Here is a 17,971-nt window from a genome sequence, read left to right on the forward strand (position 1 = left end):
TCTACATGTAAGGCATGTGCTGGGTACTATGGGATTCAGGATGGGACATAGTTGCAGCCTTTTACAGGGTCTGAAGTGGAGTAACTGCCACAACCTCTGTGACATAGGGTGGTAGACCCTTGGGATCCAGAGGATTAAGCAGGTGGGCAATTAGAGAGAGTGGAGAATTTTAGAATGGGAAATGAAAGGTTAAAACTAGGAGGGTCGAGAGATTAGAAGAGGAATAGAATTTCAAGGGCTCGAGAGGAGAAAGGACCAGGGCTTTCAAGTTTGATCAAGAAGTTACTTAATCCTAACTGTCCAAATCCACTTACGTCTTAGAGAGAGAAAAGAGGAGAAACACTAACATCCTTCTGCCTTCCAGATGACTCGAAGATTTTCTCAGTCCAAGTCCGGCAGGTGGAGGATTATCCTGTGGACATCTACTACTTGATGGACCTGTCCTACTCCATGAAAGATGACCTGTGGAGCATCCAGAACCTGGGTACCAAGCTGGCCTCCCAGATGCGCAAGCTCACCAGTAACCTGCGGATTGGCTTTGGGGCCTTTGTGGACAAGCCTGTGTCACCGTACATGTACATCTCCCCACCAGAGGCCCTCAAAAACCCCTGCTATGAGTAAGTCTCTCCTCTAGAAGTCAAGGCAGCACCCGTCCTCTTTCCCCCAAGCAAGTCCAAGCCTTGGTTTCCATTTCCAGCTCTAGGGTCGCTTTGTTGGCTGCCTTTTGGCCAAATCATATCTCCTCTCTACCTTGGTCTTTCCAGACAGGAAGTGGGCCAGCATGTCAATTTGGAGTATTGTGTCAGTCGAGTCCAAAGCTGTTTGAAGACCTAAAAGGAAAATTCATCAGCTTCTTGGTCTTGGTCACAAATAAACAGGAGACAAGAGAGAATGGGAGGGAAAGGAGATCAAAAGTTGAGAGAAATTTATGGACAAGTAAATAGGGGAATTATGATTTCAGAAGGATTGATTTCATTGTTGTTGTCACCAGTGCCCTCACCATCAAGTGTATGAATGGTATGGGGTTAAAATGCAAGGAATTAAGTCCTAGAGGAATATGAAAGAGTGGAAATGATACTCATTGAGGCCTCTAGTAGTCTAAATTGATAAGGGTGCCTTTGTTGATACTTTGGCTTACAACTGGTGGCTTATTTATTTAATTGGTGGAGACTATGCAAATCCATGGATTATAATAATTTTAAATGGTGGTAACTGAGACTGACGAGGTATGAATTTACTTTGTAGCTTTCAAAGCTACATGATGTGTTTTTTTAAGCTTCTGTCTGGGTTGTAAGGCTCCCCAGTAAGGATGTCAGCCCAGTAAAGATATCAGCCATCAAATAAACAAACAAACCACTGGTTTGGTGACAGAAATGTTCCTGTTTGGCACAGGTTTATCAACTTATTGATGGTTCAGAGATATTGCTACTGATGAACTTTTGCTTTATTGTTGTGTTACCATTACTTTAGAGAAGTATTAAGTAGAAGGTGGTAACAACTACAGCCTCACTCTGACCTAAGTGCTTTATATGTGTTAACTCGTGTAAGCCTTACAATAGCTCTTATGAGACATGGGCTATCATATCTCCATTTTTATAGGTTAAGTATCGTGAAACTCACTTAGGGTCCCATGACTTATAAGTAAAGGAGCTGGGATTTGAACCCAGGTAGTCAGGTTCTCCGGCTCACTCTCTTATCCTCTAGATTAGCTTAGCGGTGAGATCAATGTGATTGATGCCTCAGGTAATTTGAGGGGTAATTTGGAGTCTGAGCTGTCTGGGTAATTGTGGTTGTATGGAATTGGTCTGAGCATATCACTATCCATATTTGTCCCCCTCTCTTTCCATCCCACTCCCAACACAGTCTTTTCCATCATGGCGTCTGCTTACATTATCTCCCTCGTTTCCCAGTATGAAGACCCCTTGTTTGCCCATGTTTGGCTATAAACATGTGCTGACGCTAACTGACCAGGTGACCCGCTTCAATGAGGAGGTGAAGAAGCAGAGTGTGTCACGGAACCGAGATGGCCCAGAGGGTGGCTTTGATGCCATCATGCAGGCTACAGTCTGTGATGTGAGTCTGGAGGGTATGGAGTACCAGGTGTGGTTGGCGCAGATCAAATGGGGAAAGAAGTGGCTCAACTGTGGGGATTTTTGTGTGAAATACGAGATAGGAACTAAGCAGAGCTTTGTATAATATAAACAATAAGTTGTTCCTGATAAGCAGCCTCTGCTTGTATCTGCTCCCTGGCTAGAGCTGACATTTTTTTAAATCTTATGGTCCCAGATGTTTTCTGGGGAAAGCATCTTCTTATCTTCTCTGGAAGCGAATCAGAGTCAAGCTGGGCTAATGTAACCTCAGCCAAGCGGGCAGATGTTCAGATGAGATTCTTCTATCCCAGCCCAGCTCTGCAGATGCAGGTGGGTTTCTAGATGAGCCATGTGGTTACCACCGGAAAAGTTATATTTGGAGTTGAATCAGGTGTCTTTCAGCTGCTTGAACTAATCAGCCAAGAAAACAGAAACCCCCAAGTTGAAAAGCTCCAGTTTATGTTCCAAGAACTGGGACTGAGGCCTTTCTCTAAGATGATTTGTTTAGCCTTTGGGCAGGGAGGTCCCTGGGTCTTTGTTTTTGGGGAAAGGACAGGTTAAATTTGCTTTCTCTCTTTTGTATTTTTTTTTTTTTAACAGGAGAAGATTGGCTGGAGGAACGATGCATCCCACTTGCTGGTGTTCACCACTGATGCCAAGACCCATATAGCACTGGATGGAAGGTTGGCAGGGATTGTCCAGCCAAATGATGGGCAGTGTCATGTTGGCAGTGACAACCATTACTCTGCCTCCACTACCATGGTGAGACTCTGGGTACCACCTGTGGTCCCTATTCACTATGGCCAGGGCTCTAAACCATTCACTCTAACCCAGGTAGAATCTTTGTATAAATATGAAAATGGTAGCCCTTTCTCTGGGCAGGGTGTAGGGCTTGTTTCAGCCAGCCTTCCCCCACCCTCAAACCAACTGAACACCTTTATCCAGGGCGCAACCTGCACAACCATTAGAAAAAGTGGTCAGTGTTACCACTACCTCCACAGCTTCCAGCAGCAGCAGTAACAGCAGCAGCAGCAGCAGCATAACATCCTAAATGGACCCAAAGGACTTTTGCAGGTCCAGTTGGTAAAGAGGCCTTCCTGTCCACTGTGCAAGGATTATGCCCTCTTTGGAATACCATGCTCACTTGTGGTTATTGGAAGGAAATAGAAGAAAAAGAGACAAAGATCATCAAAAGGATGGAGCGCCTATCCTGTGAGAAAAGGTCTAAGGTCTCACAGTCATTTAGCTTGAAAGAGAGAAGGCTAAAGGATGATTTAGCTGATACATGGGAAGACTTCTTATAAGTTGTTTTCTGTGGCTGTAGAGGTTAAATAAGAAGAAACAAGTTTAAATTGAAACAGGAGAAATTTCTGTAAGCCATAAAGAAAATATATAGACCCTCAGAATGCTGATACTCTGGGTATCTGGGGTGGAGGTGGAGGCGTGAACTCTTTACCTCTTAAAGACAATACAGCAATTACTTTGTTCAGGTGGCTTAAGGGCACACCTGGGTAAAGGGAGGAGCCTGAGCTGGATGATCTCGTGAGCTCCCTGCAAGGTCTAGGATCCCAGGTTCACTATTCACCAGCATCCCCATTACGGCTTGAGTTCTTTGGTGTCAGCTGTGTTCAAGTTGAGCACCACCTGCAATGGGTGAATCAGTAACCACTGACACCTAATCTATGCAAGGCTCCTTCCCAGGGGCTGGGGGAGATACAGAGACTATATGGAGGTCCTACCGTTAGGGAGTTTGGGGTTTAGTTGAGGAGATGTGTTACCAATAACACAAGATGCATGATTAGTGTGAAATGGGCAGCACAGTTGATAAGGGCTTTTAGGTATTCAAAGGAGGAAAGCTCATCCTGAGCTGGGATGGCCGAGGAGGGCCTCCTAGAGAAAGTAGGACCTAAGCTGAGTCCTGAGGAAGGAGGAAGACTACCAAAAAGAAGGCCATTCCAGGTGGCAGAAAGAGAGTGGGCCAAGTCGGTGGGAAGTAGAAGAGGGAGAGAGGTGAATGATGATTGGAAAACAAGGTTGGAAAGGACCACATGGTGGAGGATTGTGAGCGTCAAGCCAAGGCCATCTATCAGTAACTGCAAAATAGGAGGAAGCTTCAAAACAATGAGGTCTAACCGTGCTGGGGCCCTGGAAGCGGCTTCTTGGTATGAATGCATCAGATTTGAGTAGGAAGAAAGAGGTGCTTAGTTGGGACTCTTCACCTGTCCCTGGAGTTCACAACTGGGCTTGTGCTGCTATCTATCCCCATTCCTTATGTTGATCATGGGGTGGAAAGATTTAAGCACCAGCACTGTCTAGGCCATGGCCCAAGTCAGTCAAACTCTAAGGCTTAGAATCCAAGGATGTGTGTGACTAGATTTCTTACTAACCTCCACATTCTCTCTTTTTGCAGGATTATCCCTCTCTGGGGCTGATGACCGAGAAGCTATCCCAGAATAACATCAATTTGATCTTTGCAGTGACTGAAGAAGTAGTCAAACTCTACCAGGTGACTGCGCACGCGGTCAGGGCTTCCTGGAGTGGGGGTGGGGCCTGTGCTGGATGGACCTGATTCAGGGAACAAGCCCACACTAGCACTGGCCATGGTCCCAAACCAGGAAAGACCCTCCTCCAGCCTGTTCCCAGGAGCTAATGATTCCAACCTTGAACTTAGCAGGATGGGTAGGTTGATGTTTGCGGTGGGGGAGGGGAACAATTCCATGGGGCGAGGGTTGTGAGCTGTTTTCTTTAATTTTGGTCAGGGCTGAAAAACTGCTAGATTTATTCCTGGCAGTGACAAGTAAAATATCCTATCCTTCTCTCCATCTTCATTTCAAGACCCTCAGTCTGATATGGGGAGGGCCTTTGGAGACTATCACCTTTTTCGGTCAGCCCTGGACATCTGTCTTTCTTTCTAGAACTACAGTGAGCTCATCCCAGGGACCACAGTGGGCGTTCTGTCTGCCGATTCCAGCAATGTCCTCCAGCTCATTGTTGATGCTTATGGGGTAAGTGTCTTGCACTGGGAACAGGCCTGCTAAGAGTCCACCTCACTGGGCATTACCCAGGAGGGCTCAGATTTGGGAGTCCTGGCTGCTACTCCACCATGCAGCCTTCACCACCTTCCTCGTGTTCTTCCAGAGGCCAGGTGACGGCCAGCACCTGAGAGGAATGCAGCTCAGGGGAAGAAATGGTAGATCCAGAGCCAGGAAGCATTAGAACCAATGGGCGAAGAATGTAGAGGAGGCGGAAGGGAAACAGAGGATGGGGGTGGGGATGAGGAAGGTGCAGAGCCCTGAAACTGGAGGCAGAGGGTGGCAGGGTGAGAGGGAGAGCTGGGCTCCAGCAATAGAGGGAAGAGGGAGCTGAGCCACAGGGAAGGTGAGGTTGATGAAAAATTTGGTAGAAAGTGCTACTACCCAAGGTGACCAGTATTAGCACTTCTTTTTTGCACATCCATGAGGCCTGCAGGAGGGTGTAGCTGGTTTCGATTTTACCTAGACTCACCTAGGCACAAGTGGGGACAGAGAGGGGGAGCAGGTCCTGGCAGGAAATAAAGCAGGGAGCAGGCTCCTAGGGTGTTCTGGCAGCTTCCAGGTAAACCTCAGCATCTGGTACTGCCGGGGTGAGTCCAGGGCCACCTGGTAGATTTTGCTTGGGATGGAATGGGCTCCTACTGGTTCCCTCCCAGCCCATTTCCTTACCTCCTTTTGCCCTTTTCTGCTCAGAAAATCCGTTCTAAAGTAGAGCTGGAAGTACGTGACCTTCCTGAGGAGTTGTCTCTATCCTTCAATGCCACTTGTCTCAACAACGAGGTCATCCCAGGCCTCAAGTCTTGTGTGGGACTCAAGATTGGAGACACGGTGAGGTGGGCTGGGCAGGGCTGAAGTTCTGAGTGTCTGCGGGTACCCCACCCCTCCCTTCCCTGTACCTTCTTCCCAAAGGTCATTACAATTCCGATGTAATGGAGCTGCCAACCTTTTCCTCTGAGGCTTCTGTTGCCTAAATTTTCTCTATCTGTTAAGTGAACTTCACTGTCAGGATTTTAAAAAACGTACATTTAGCTTACCTCTCTTTGTTTATGCACAGTTGTCTGCAAATGAAAGTATTTCTTACCTTCAGTCCCTAACCAGCCTCTGACCTCCCCCAAGGTAATGCCGTTCTTTCCCCCACNATTTGAGTAGGAAGAAAGAGGTGCTTAGTTGGGACTCTTCACCTGTCCCTGGAGTTCACAACTGGGCTTGTGCTGCTATCTATCCCCATTCCTTATGTTGATCATGGGGTGGAAAGATTTAAGCACCAGCACTGTCTAGGCCATGGCCCAAGTCAGTCAAACTCTAAGGCTTAGAATCCAAGGATGTGTGTGACTAGATTTCTTACTAACCTCCACATTCTCTCTTTTTGCAGGATTATCCCTCTCTGGGGCTGATGACCGAGAAGCTATCCCAGAATAACATCAATTTGATCTTTGCAGTGACTGAAGAAGTAGTCAAACTCTACCAGGTGACTGCGCACGCGGTCAGGGCTTCCTGGAGTGGGGGTGGGGCCTGTGCTGGATGGACCTGATTCAGGGAACAAGCCCACACTAGCACTGGCCATGGTCCCAAACCAGGAAAGACCCTCCTCCAGCCTGTTCCCAGGAGCTAATGATTCCAACCTTGAACTTAGCAGGATGGGTAGGTTGATGTTTGCGGTGGGGGAGGGGAACAATTCTATGGGGCGAGGGTTGTGAGCTGTTTTCTTTAATTTTGGTCAGGGCTGAAAAACTGCTAGATTTATTCCTGGCAGTGACAAGTAAAATATCCTATCCTTCTCTCCATCTTCATTTCAAGACCCTCAGTCTGATATGGGGAGGGCCTTTGGAGACTATCACCTTTTTCGGTCAGCCCTGGACATCTGTCTTTCTTTCTAGAACTACAGTGAGCTCATCCCAGGGACCACAGTGGGCGTTCTGTCTGCCGATTCCAGCAATGTCCTCCAGCTCATTGTTGATGCTTATGGGGTAAGTGTCTTGCACTGGGAACAGGCCTGCTAAGAGTCCACCTCACTGGGCATTACCCAGGAGGGCTCAGATTTGGGAGTCCTGGCTGCTACTCCACCATGCAGCCTTCACCACCTTCCTCGTGTTCTTCCAGAGGCCAGGTGACGGCCAGCACCTGAGAGGAATGCAGCTCAGGGGAAGAAATGGTAGATCCAGAGCCAGGAAGCATTAGAACCAATGGGCGAAGAATGTAGAGGAGGCGGAAGGGAAACAGAGGATGGGGGTGGGGATGAGGAAGGTGCAGAGCCCTGAAACTGGAGGCAGAGGGTGGCAGGGTGAGAGGGAGAGCTGGGCTCCAGCAATAGAGGGAAGAGGGAGCTGAGCCACAGGGAAGGTGAGGTTGATGAAAAATTTGGTAGAAAGTGCTACTACCCAAGGTGACCAGTATTAGCACTTCTTTTTTGCACATCCATGAGGCCTGCAGGAGGGTGTAGCTGGTTTCGATTTTACCTAGACTCACCTAGGCACAAGTGGGGACAGAGAGGGGGAGCAGGTCCTGGCAGGAAATAAAGCAGGGAGCAGGCTCCTAGGGTGTTCTGGCAGCTTCCAGGTAAACCTCAGCATCTGGTACTGCCGGGGTGAGTCCAGGGCCACCTGGTAGATTTTGCTTGGGATGGAATGGGCTCCTACTGGTTCCCTCCCAGCCCATTTCCTTACCTCCTTTTGCCCTTTTCTGCTCAGAAAATCCGTTCTAAAGTAGAGCTGGAAGTACGTGACCTTCCTGAGGAGTTGTCTCTATCCTTCAATGCCACTTGTCTCAACAACGAGGTCATCCCAGGCCTCAAGTCTTGTGTGGGACTCAAGATTGGAGACACGGTGAGGTGGGCTGGGCAGGGCTGAAGTTCTGAGTGTCTGCGGGTACCCCACCCCTCCCTTCCCTGTACCTTCTTCCCAAAGGTCATTACAATTCCGATGTAATGGAGCTGCCAACCTTTTCCTCTGAGGCTTCTGTTGCCTAAATTTTCTCTATCTGTTAAGTGAACTTCACTGTCAGGATTTTTAAAAACGTACATTTAGCTTACCTCTCTTTGTTTATGCACAGTTGTCTGCAAATGAAAGTATTTCTTACCTTCAGTCCCTAACCAGCCTCTGACCTCCCCCAAGGTAATGCCGTTCTTTCCCCCACAATGTAAAGTGGTAGTCTTCTATAAACATTTACTGAGCGCTGACTTTGTGCCAGGCATTGTTCCAGTTACTGAAGAGTCAACAGCAAACGGAACAGGCAGAAATACCTGCCCTGATGGAATTTCCAAATGCAAATGTTCAGGTTGCCCTTCCAGTCCCTCTGTGATTTTCCTTCGTTAGTATTTGTTCTCTTCTGCCTAAGGGGAGAAGGGTTGGTGAAGGGGGAAGGAGGAAAAGAGGGGGATGTCTATATCTATATCATCCATATCTCTATCTTTATTGCCTGTATCTATCTCCATCCATCTGTCCATCCTTCTGCCTGTATTGTAGGCACATGTGCACATACCCCACGTAAAAAATTTTGGCCTAAAATGGGCTTGGTTGCACAGGTGATGAAATGTTATGTGGAAACTGAACAGTAGATCCGGAGCCTGTGGTTGGCCACTGTGTGGCATTGTGCTGTGCAAAAGAGTGCTTTCTTTGTGTGTCTCACTGATATTATGTAATCAGCCCAGCTAGCATAGTTGGCCAGAGCACAGCATTCACGAGATCACAGGCTCTGTTCTGCACGCGCTGGTTTATTTTACATATGGAATAAAAAAAACTCAACCTTCTATATCATAACTGTAAACACATGGTCTCTGCACCTAGCCAGATATGTCACAACTGCGCATCTATTCCTGAGCTCTTGTTTTTGCTTTGCAGACCTGGGTAGTGGGAAGGCTGAGGGACTCCAGATTGCTGGAGGATGAGACTCCGAGACTGCGTATTCCTCGGCAGGGCAGAGAGAAGCTTATTTCCCTGCAGGGCTGGAGTGTTCACAGGGTCCACCTGTGTGAGTGTGTGTGGGTACCAGGACTGGAAGGGTGTGCAGCTCTACTCAACGATCTTCCTTTCCATCCAGGTGAGCTTCAGCATTGAGGCCAAGGTACGTGGCTGCCCCCAGGAGAAGGAAAAGTCTTTCACCATCAAGCCTGTGGGCTTCAAGGACAGCCTCACCGTCCAGGTCACCTTCGACTGTGACTGTGCCTGCCAGGCCCATGCCGAGCCTTACAGCCGCCGCTGCAACAATGGCAATGGGACCTTTGAGTGTGGGGTATGCCGCTGTGAGCCTGGCTGGCTGGGGTCCCAGTGTGAGTGCTCGGAAGAGGACTACCGCCCCTCCCAGCAGGATGAGTGCAGCCCCCAGGAGGGCCAGCCTGTCTGCAGCCAGCGGGGCGAGTGCCTCTGTGGCCAGTGTGTCTGCCACAGCAGTGACTTCGGCAAGATCACGGGCAAGTACTGCGAGTGTGATGACTTCTCCTGTGTCCGCTACAAGGGGGAGATGTGCTCAGGTGAGAAGTGCACACCCCTCCCACCCTGGTACCCATACACACTCGCACATCTGCAGTGTCTGGAAACCTAGGCCAGGGCTCAAGGTGGGCTCAGGAAGGCCCACGGGGCAGAGCTGAGTGGATGGTGTTCCACACCAGTGGCAGAAAACAGAAATGAGGTTCTCTTTCATTCCTTTCAGCTCCCCGTGGCCTTGCTTGTGGGATACAGGAAAGCGGGGCTTCTCTCCTAGAATAGCATGGGAAGGAGGGGACACTTAAAGGTGAAGATAGTTTTTTTTTTCTTTTCTTTCATCTGCTCTTCATACATATATATATATATATATATATATATATATATTTATTTATTTATTTATTTATTTATTTATTTAAAGATTTTATTGGGGAATTGGGGAAGGAGAACAGCCAAGTTGTTGTCCTTCAATCTTAGTTGTGGAGGGCGCAGCTAACTCAGCTCCAAGTCCAGTCACCATCCAGCTGCCTGTCAGCAGCTTGCGGCTGCTCAGCTCAAGGTGCCATGTTCAATCTTAGTTGTGGGTAAGCGTAGCCCACCATCCCATGAGGGAGTGGAACTGGCAACCTTGTTGTTAGGAGCACGTGCTCTCACTAGCTGAGCCATCCTGCCACTTGTTGGCAGCTCAGCTCAGGCTCAGCTCACTGGCCCATGTGGGAATTGAACTGGCTACCCTGTTGCTCAGAGCTCACGCTCTTAACCAACTGAGCCACTCGGCCAGTCCTACCCTAATATTTTAAGTCACTGGGTTTTTGTTTGTTTGTTTGTTTGTTTTTTTAAGATGAGCCACCCTGCCACCTGTTGGCAGCTCAGTGGCTGCTCAGCTCAGGCCAGGAATGGAACCGCTGTTGCTCAGAGCTCAAACTCTTGAGCGAGCTCTTAACCAACTGAGCCACTCGGCCAGCCCCTAAGTCATTGGTTTCTAATCTTTTTGAGGATATGGACCAACCCCTTTTTAAGGAAAAGAAAATCATTGACTGATAGTAATTAACGTTTTAGTATTTATAAATTTGGAAAATACATGACATAGCATATATAGAAAAGTTAGTAATAATTGTTTTACATGAATTTATCTTTTCATCACAAAAGACATGATAAATAGTCGTATATACACAAGACATTGGAGCACATTTAATGAGCTGGTACACTTAGAACAATGACTGGAACATAGTAAGCTCGTATTAAACGTTGGCATGATTTTGCTATTGCTGTTGGTACTACTATTACTTTTTGGATTCTAGATCTGTGCTGTCCAATATGGTAGCCACTAGCCACATGTGGCTATTTAAATTTAAATTAAATCAATTTTAATTAATTAAATTTAAGGAAATTTTAACTTAAATTAAATTGAAAATTGAAAATTCAGTTCCTCTGTTGCTTAGGAGTTACATATGGCTAGTGGCTGCCATGGTGGGTAGCATAGATATAAATACCTTGGTTTGTGAGCATAATTCATTCTGGAAACAAACTACTCGTATTGCAAGACATCGCTCGTTTACCATGTTAAAATGTATTAGAAATGTTTGCTCGTCTTGCAGAATACTTGCAAACCAAGTTACTTGCAATCCAAAGTTTTACTACATACTGAACAGCATTGCCATAGGGCGTCCCAGCTTACTGATTGGGGATTATGATCTTGAGTCCTTCTACCAGCAGGATACTGAGTTGTTGTCCTCATTATAAAATTCAGTAACATCTGGAGGCCCACTGATAACCTCAAACTGGTTTCTCCTTGCCCCAGAGACCACTCCTGGGGTACTTCCCCAGCTAGAAGAAGTCGAACTGAAATTAATATAGCTTTTATCGGCAGACACACTGACAGAGGTGAACAGGCAGTCTGAGTTGTTCCTGGGACTGGGGGTAGGTTTTTTGCTGTGCTATCATCACTGTGGCTTAATCCTTCTTGTGACAAACAGACTGAAGACATTTGCTAATTGGTTGGGACTGGTTTATGGGCATGTTCTGTGGCCAATCAAACAGAGATTATAAATGGTTTCTATGGTGATCAAATCCATGACTGGGGTTGGCTTTATGTGCATTGGAGTTCTAACCAGCTGAGCTAATCCACCCAGAAGTACACTTTAACATCAGCCTTTAAAAAAGGCTTGAATAGAAAGGTAAATCTGTGTCGTTCTAAAGCATGCCCAAGTCATATAAAAATGGTTCCTTTTTATTTACAGCAGTTTCCTTTACCCATGCCAACAAAATTAGAGAGAGGGAGATTGGAGAAAAAATGGTATCAGAGATTAGGGGAGAAAGATCAGGTGCACACAGACACACACACACAAACATCCGTTTGAATTAGGGGATGAGGCAGGAATTTTAGTTCATTGCAAATATTTAATAGTATTTACATTATATTCAAAGTACCAAAGGGAATGGGTAAGCCTGATATGGGAGACCCATGGGGGAAAAGTTGGGACTGTGGGGAGAGGGTTGCCCTAGGAGAGGCCTACAGATAGCCTACTGTGGGTAACAGGGGTGGAGGGAGGTCCACTAGGCCTCCATGGCCTGTTGGTTCCTGGTCTGCTGTGAGGTAGTGTGGGAGGGATCCCACCAGAGTGTTTCCTTTGGCTGCCGGCCCCACTGAAGCCACAAAACAAAGCTGCCTGGGTCAGCAGCCCCGGTTCCTGCCTCCCACTGGGGCAAGAACAGCTCCTCCTCAATATGCTGAAGTCAAATTTGCTTGCGAGGGAACCCCAGGCACTGCAGCCTCTCAGGGGCTTCCCTCCTCCACTTCCTGCCAGGGTGCTAGGTTCCCAGCGGCCTCAGGTTTGGACCCTGTGGTGCCATCATCACATTTTCCAGTGACAGATACTCAGGGACACGTACTCACTGAGCACCTGCCCTGTGCCAGACACTCAGTGTGTATGGGTGAACAGGGGTCATGCCTGATTCCTGACCTCTCAGAGCTTATAGCCCAACTTGTCATTGTCCCTTCCCGGAGCTGTTGGCCTTTGGTCTCTTCTCTGCTGCAAGCAGGGCTCATGAGGCAGAAGCTCTATGACTGGGCCATGTCTCTAGCCCCTGGCCTCCCCCCTGCTTTCCTCCCCACTGGAGGCATTGTCCTCCAGGTAGCACATTGTCAGCACTGCTGCCTCCAACAGAGGGAGTACATCTTTGTCCTCCAGGAACTCTTCCGTTTGCCACATCCGTGAGCACAGATTGATCAGGGCCCCCCATGAGCCAGGTTCTGTGCTGCGTGCTGTGGTGTTGTGGGAGAGAGAGGAATAAGTCAGACAGTTTGCCCTTCATTAACTTAATTAAGGATAATAAACAACATGAGGCAGAAAGTGCCAGGTCCTAGAAGTGAGGTGTCCTCAGGAGTGTTACAGGAGTGAGGAGAGTGTGATAGGAGTCTGCTGGAGAGAGACTCACTGTGGACAAGGGAGGCCTGGGTGGCTTCATGGAGGAGGTGGGCTGTCAAAGGAAGGGCTTGTTTATAAAGGAGAGGAGCTCTGAAAGGCAAACTGTAGAGAGAGTGGTTGCATTCCTTGTGACTTGAAATACCAACCCCTCCCTTTTCTTTCCCTTACATCCCACCCCCTCCTTTTTCCTATGTCCCGCCACTTTCTTACGCTTTCTCCTCATTGCTCATCCCCTCCCCTTCACTTTCCTGTGAATCCAGCCTCAGCCACCCTGTTGCTGGAAGGCTGCCAGTCCTGTGACATTACCACACTGTGGCTTCCTTTTAAGGGCTGACCCTGCCAGGACTTTGGCTCCCATTTCCACTCCCGACCTCACTCCCTGGCTGGCCTGGCGGAGCTGTCCTCTCAAAGATCACTTTGTTTAGCTTCACAAAGGAAACACTATGGGACAAAGGTTTCTGAGGAGGCTGAGGCCTCTGCGTGCTGCCAGGCCTCTGTGGTGCTGGCCTTTCCTCGACCGGGAGCCATGGCCAAAAGCTGGATGTAGTGGACACTTGTCAGGCCCCTCTCTGCTGGCTGGCACCCCTTTCCCCCAGCTGCTGTTAGGGCTGCTAATAATAGCTCACAGCTGCCCCTTTTGTGGAGAATTATCTTGCGCTGACAGGAGCCCTCAGACCTTGGCCAATGACTGATGGCTAAGGGGTTACACAAGGCCAGTCCGTTTGCATCAAAGGTGGGACTAGCTCTATGGGGCCATTCACGCTTCCGAGCCCACCGTGGGATCAGGCTGAAGGGAGCCTCTAGCTGAAAGCACATTCCTGCCAGCTTTTGACTCTTGCCCTGTCCTACTTCCCTACCTCTCTTCTACTTGCCCAGTAAGTCACTTGAACAAGAATCCTCTCCACAAGCTGTGCTTCTAGGGAACCCAACCTCAAAATGCAGTCTTTCTTCTTTTTCCACCCTTTTCCCAGCCCAGCATTTCCACTCTGCAGATACACTAGGCAGCTGGGGCAGATGAGGTTGTGTTTCTCATCTTTCCTGGGAAACAGACCTTTCTTTCCAGGTCAGTAAAGGAGTGCCTGAATCTTGAATGCCAGTGTGGTTACGAGAAGATGGTGCTGGGGTCCCTGGCAGAGAGACATTAGTCAGACCCCCTGGGGTCACTTGGGGAGCAGGAGGTGCCAGCTGGTGGCTGTTTGAGCCTGGCCACATCCCACCCTCTCCTCCAGTAGCATGGGGTTCACTTGCTCACACAGTGGCATGGTTTGCAGACCAATTCAGGGTTCTTCCCTGTTGCTTCCTGCCTTTCCTCTGATTAACAGTCAGATTTTTATTATTCATCTAGTTCTTCCTGATTCAGAGTCCTGGGGAATGAATCACCTTTTCTGTAGGGCTTAGGAGGCAACTTTTAAAGGCTTGTTAAGTGAATATTAGGGGAATATAGCATTGGGAGTTAATGCCTGCATTTAAGCAGTGTAACCCCCATTCCTACACTGATGTAGTAAAGTGAATAGTTCTTCTCTACTAGGGCCAATGACTCTTTGTAATAATAGGTTAATACAACACAGGGCACACACACGTTGGTGGATGTGTGTGTTTTCCAGGAATTTGACTAGGATGTAACCTCCATGGGAGTAGGGACCCTGCCTGTCTTTCACTGCTGAATCTCCAGTGCCCAGCTTGTGGTATGAGCTCGATAAAAATTTGTTCAATGAATGGATAAATAAACATTAATTGCATGCCTGTTCTGTGTCAGATGATATGCTAACATTACTGATGCAAAATGGAATATAATATGTGCTCTCCTATCAAGGAGATCATAATCTAGAGAGAGAAACAGGGAAGCAAATGGGTTGAACATAAAGGCTTAAGTAGAGGCACATATACGAGTAAGTGCTGGGGGAGCACATGAGCAGACAGCTGATTTGGCCTGGGGAGGTCAGAAAAAGTCACAGAGATGAAGGAACATCTGAGTTGAGCCTTAACAGGTGAGTGGGAGTTTGGTCGTTAGTGGTCAGAGGAGGACAAGGCATCCAGGCAGAGGAAACAGCATGATAGAAGCGTGCAGATACAAGGATGGAAGATGGATATAAGGATAGAACAGTTCAGCGTGGCAGCTGATGTGTGGCAATGTGAGGAGGGTGATGAGACTTGAAACTGAAAGCGGGTTGAGCTGCTGTTGTAGGATGGGGCCCTCACCAGCGGGTCTGCCCCCATGGGCTGTGTTTTCAGGCCATGGCCAGTGCAGCTGTGGGGACTGCCTGTGTGACTCCGACTGGACCGGCTACTACTGCAACTGTACCACACGCACCGACACGTGCATGTCCAGTAACGGGCTGCTGTGCAGCGGCCGGGGCAAGTGTGAATGCGGCCGCTGCGTCTGCATCCAGCCAGGCTCCTACGGGAACACTTGTGAGAAGTGTCCCACCTGCCCCGATGCCTGCACCTTTAAGAAGTGAGTGGGCAGAGAAGTGAGTTGGAGAGAGTTGAGTGTCTGGGTGGGGGATGGAGAGGGTCCCCCTCACTCCCGACTAGAACCCCCAACTCTTCAGGTTCAGTCTCTTACTCACCAGAGCTTTAGCGAGAGGCGTCTGCTCCAGCCACATGGCTGGCTTTCTTCTTTCGCTGAAAACTTTGGGGGGAGAGATGGAGGTAGAGCCAACCATGAAGCGGCCAGAGTGGTAGCAGCTGGACTCCAGAGGGGCATCCTGAGTCCCTGAGTTAGGAGGTAACTTTTGGGGAATGTTCTAGGGCTGATCTGATTCTGTAAGAGATGTGGGGCTGGAGCTATGAAAGATACGATGTGAAAGAGAGACGTGCACCCATACAAATGTCACCCATTTGGGGGGGGGGTCAGAGGAAGCCCCCGTCAGCTCAAGTCTGTGGCACTGCCATTTCTCTTTCCACTTTAAGCAGCGTTGGATTCACAGACGTGCAACCTGTGCGTTTGTACAGGACCCCGTGCTTAGAAGGGCCCCACCCTTGGTTTAATGCTCTGCTGTCCCTGTCTCGAAATTCTTGGTAGTTTTTGAACAAGGAGCCTGGCATTTTCATTTTGCACTGGGCCCCCAAACTATGTGACCTGTTCTGACTTTAAGGCTCCCAGAAGTGGCATAGGGTTCACCTTCCTGTTACAGTCTTAGATGGGACATGAAGAAATTGAATGATGTTACCTGGAGGCCTCTGCCTGCCAGGCCCTGCCTAGGGGTGAGGAGAGCACCCCTGCCCCTGAACTCCAGACGTGACGCTCTGGGCCCCCAGGATTGTCTTACAGATGTTTCTGTTTGTGTTTGTTTCCTGAGGTGGAGCAGCTCTCTGAGTGTAGGGAGGTCAGAGCCAGACAGGAATACTCTTGGGGTTGCTCTTCCGTCGCCTTAATCCCTGTGTCTTCTTTCCTTAGGGAGTGTGTAGAGTGTAAGAAGTTTGACCGCGGAACCCTATTCAAGGAAAATACCTGCAACCGTTACTGTCGCGATGAGATCGAGTCTGTGAAGGAGCTTAGTAAGTTCAGCGTGCCTTAGAGTTACACACCCAGGTTCTGAGTTTTTCCGATTTAATCCCAGAAACGATCCACCTCTCATCTGTAAAATAGAAGAGTAATTCTGACCTGAAAGGCGTGTTGTACAGGCCCAGTGCACAGTAGGCACTTTGTTATAGAAGCTGGCCTCCCCGAGAGTCCCCCTGCACCCTTCATCTGTTCAGCAGACCCTCCCCCTTCTGTTTCCCAGAGCCCAGAGACTCAGCAAGATCCTGCACATAACTTTGAAAGTGTCTATAAACCAGGCAACCTTAACTTGACCTCCTCAAAGAAAGGAAGAGAATGCACCCATTTTACAGATGAGGAAACAGAGGCGCAGAGTGGAAAAGTAGCTGCCCATGACAGCCTTAGCTTAGTAGGCTAATGAGCATTTACTAAGTTTACTTCACTAAGAATGTCCAAGGAGACCTTCACCCTTGGGATTTGTAGCCAAAATCATTACCCTGAAGCCTTTTTGGCACCCTGGAGTCCCTTGTAGAGTAAGACAGAAATACAGTGAGGAGCAAAACTGATGCCTGCCTGCAATTCTGGTTTGTACTTCCCCTGGACTTCAAAGCAGATGATCTTTGCTGCTGTCAGCACATCTGATGTGGTTATCTGGGCCAGGTAGGCATGAGTGATGCCTGGGACATGGCAGTCTCTCTGGGGATAGTAATCTCCCACAAAGGCAGGAAACACATTTTCAGTGAGAATTACAGTAAGACACAGCCAGTCAGTCAGCTTCTGGGAGGGGGTGTTATGGAAAAGAGTCAGATCTCTGGACCCTTTGGCAAACATCAGAAGTGAGGCTGGGGTAAGAGCAGCAGTTTGGGGATTGAGTTTGAAGAGACAATTTTTCCTCTGGAGGACACTGTGCTTTCTGTGATTAGTTCAGGGAGGAGAGGCTGCTGAGATGTGAGATTTTTATAATCTAGACCAGATGGGTATTACAAGTTAGTAGATAAGTATTTCTACAACAACCCCCACCCCCGCCCTGATAATCATAAAAATAAATGCTTATTTGTATGGAATTTTGTAACTTAACAAAAGTTATAGAAGTATCTTTTCATGCTCGTTATCTTACAGTTCTCCCAACAATTTGATAAAGTAGAACTATAATACTATTGTTATCTTCATTTTGAGGATGAACACATTGAATCTTGGGAAAGTTAAGTAACTTGCCCAAGCAAATGAGTGGTGAGTTAAGATTAGAACCAAATTCTGAAATTCTTACTCTTTCCACAGTACTAGAGTACTAGTTTACTGAAGGCTTATTGAGTTCCAGTCTGTAGGCTGTGCTTTGAGATGCATGTGCTAGTCCTGCTCCATCACTTACTTGCTGTGTGACCCTGGCACGTTTGCTTAATCTCAACGTGTGTCAGTTTTACCCATCCGTTTCATCAGTGTAGGGCACAGTGCAGCTAGTGGAGGGTAACATAGTTTCACTGTCAGAAGCACCAGGTTTTAGGATGAGAAGGGATGAAGCCTA

At 48.1% G+C, this 17,971-nt stretch overlaps 1 protein-coding gene across 1 annotated transcript in view; it reads left to right on the plus strand.

Moving 5' to 3' along the window:
* ITGB3 (integrin subunit beta 3) overlaps nucleotides 1-17,971 on the plus strand; it is a 52,477-nt gene that overhangs the window by 24,706 nt on the left and 9,800 nt on the right. The window contains exons 4-12 of the mRNA XM_019637786.1: nucleotides 365-617; nucleotides 1,911-2,073; nucleotides 2,691-2,852; nucleotides 4,501-4,596; nucleotides 5,006-5,095; nucleotides 5,816-5,950; nucleotides 9,158-9,587; nucleotides 15,198-15,420; nucleotides 16,366-16,466. Of these exons, the coding sequence (XP_019493331.1) occupies nucleotides 365-617; nucleotides 1,911-2,073; nucleotides 2,691-2,852; nucleotides 4,501-4,596; nucleotides 5,006-5,095; nucleotides 5,816-5,950; nucleotides 9,158-9,587; nucleotides 15,198-15,420; nucleotides 16,366-16,466 (1,653 nt within the window). The remainder of the gene's footprint in view (nucleotides 1-364; nucleotides 618-1,910; nucleotides 2,074-2,690; nucleotides 2,853-4,500; nucleotides 4,597-5,005; nucleotides 5,096-5,815; nucleotides 5,951-9,157; nucleotides 9,588-15,197; nucleotides 15,421-16,365; nucleotides 16,467-17,971) is intronic.

The sequence above is a fragment of the Hipposideros armiger genome, unplaced genomic scaffold, assembly GCF_001890085.2.
Source record: "Hipposideros armiger isolate ML-2016 unplaced genomic scaffold, ASM189008v1 scaffold_34, whole genome shotgun sequence".
NCBI classification, from domain to species: Eukaryota; Metazoa; Chordata; class Mammalia; order Chiroptera; family Hipposideridae; genus Hipposideros; species Hipposideros armiger.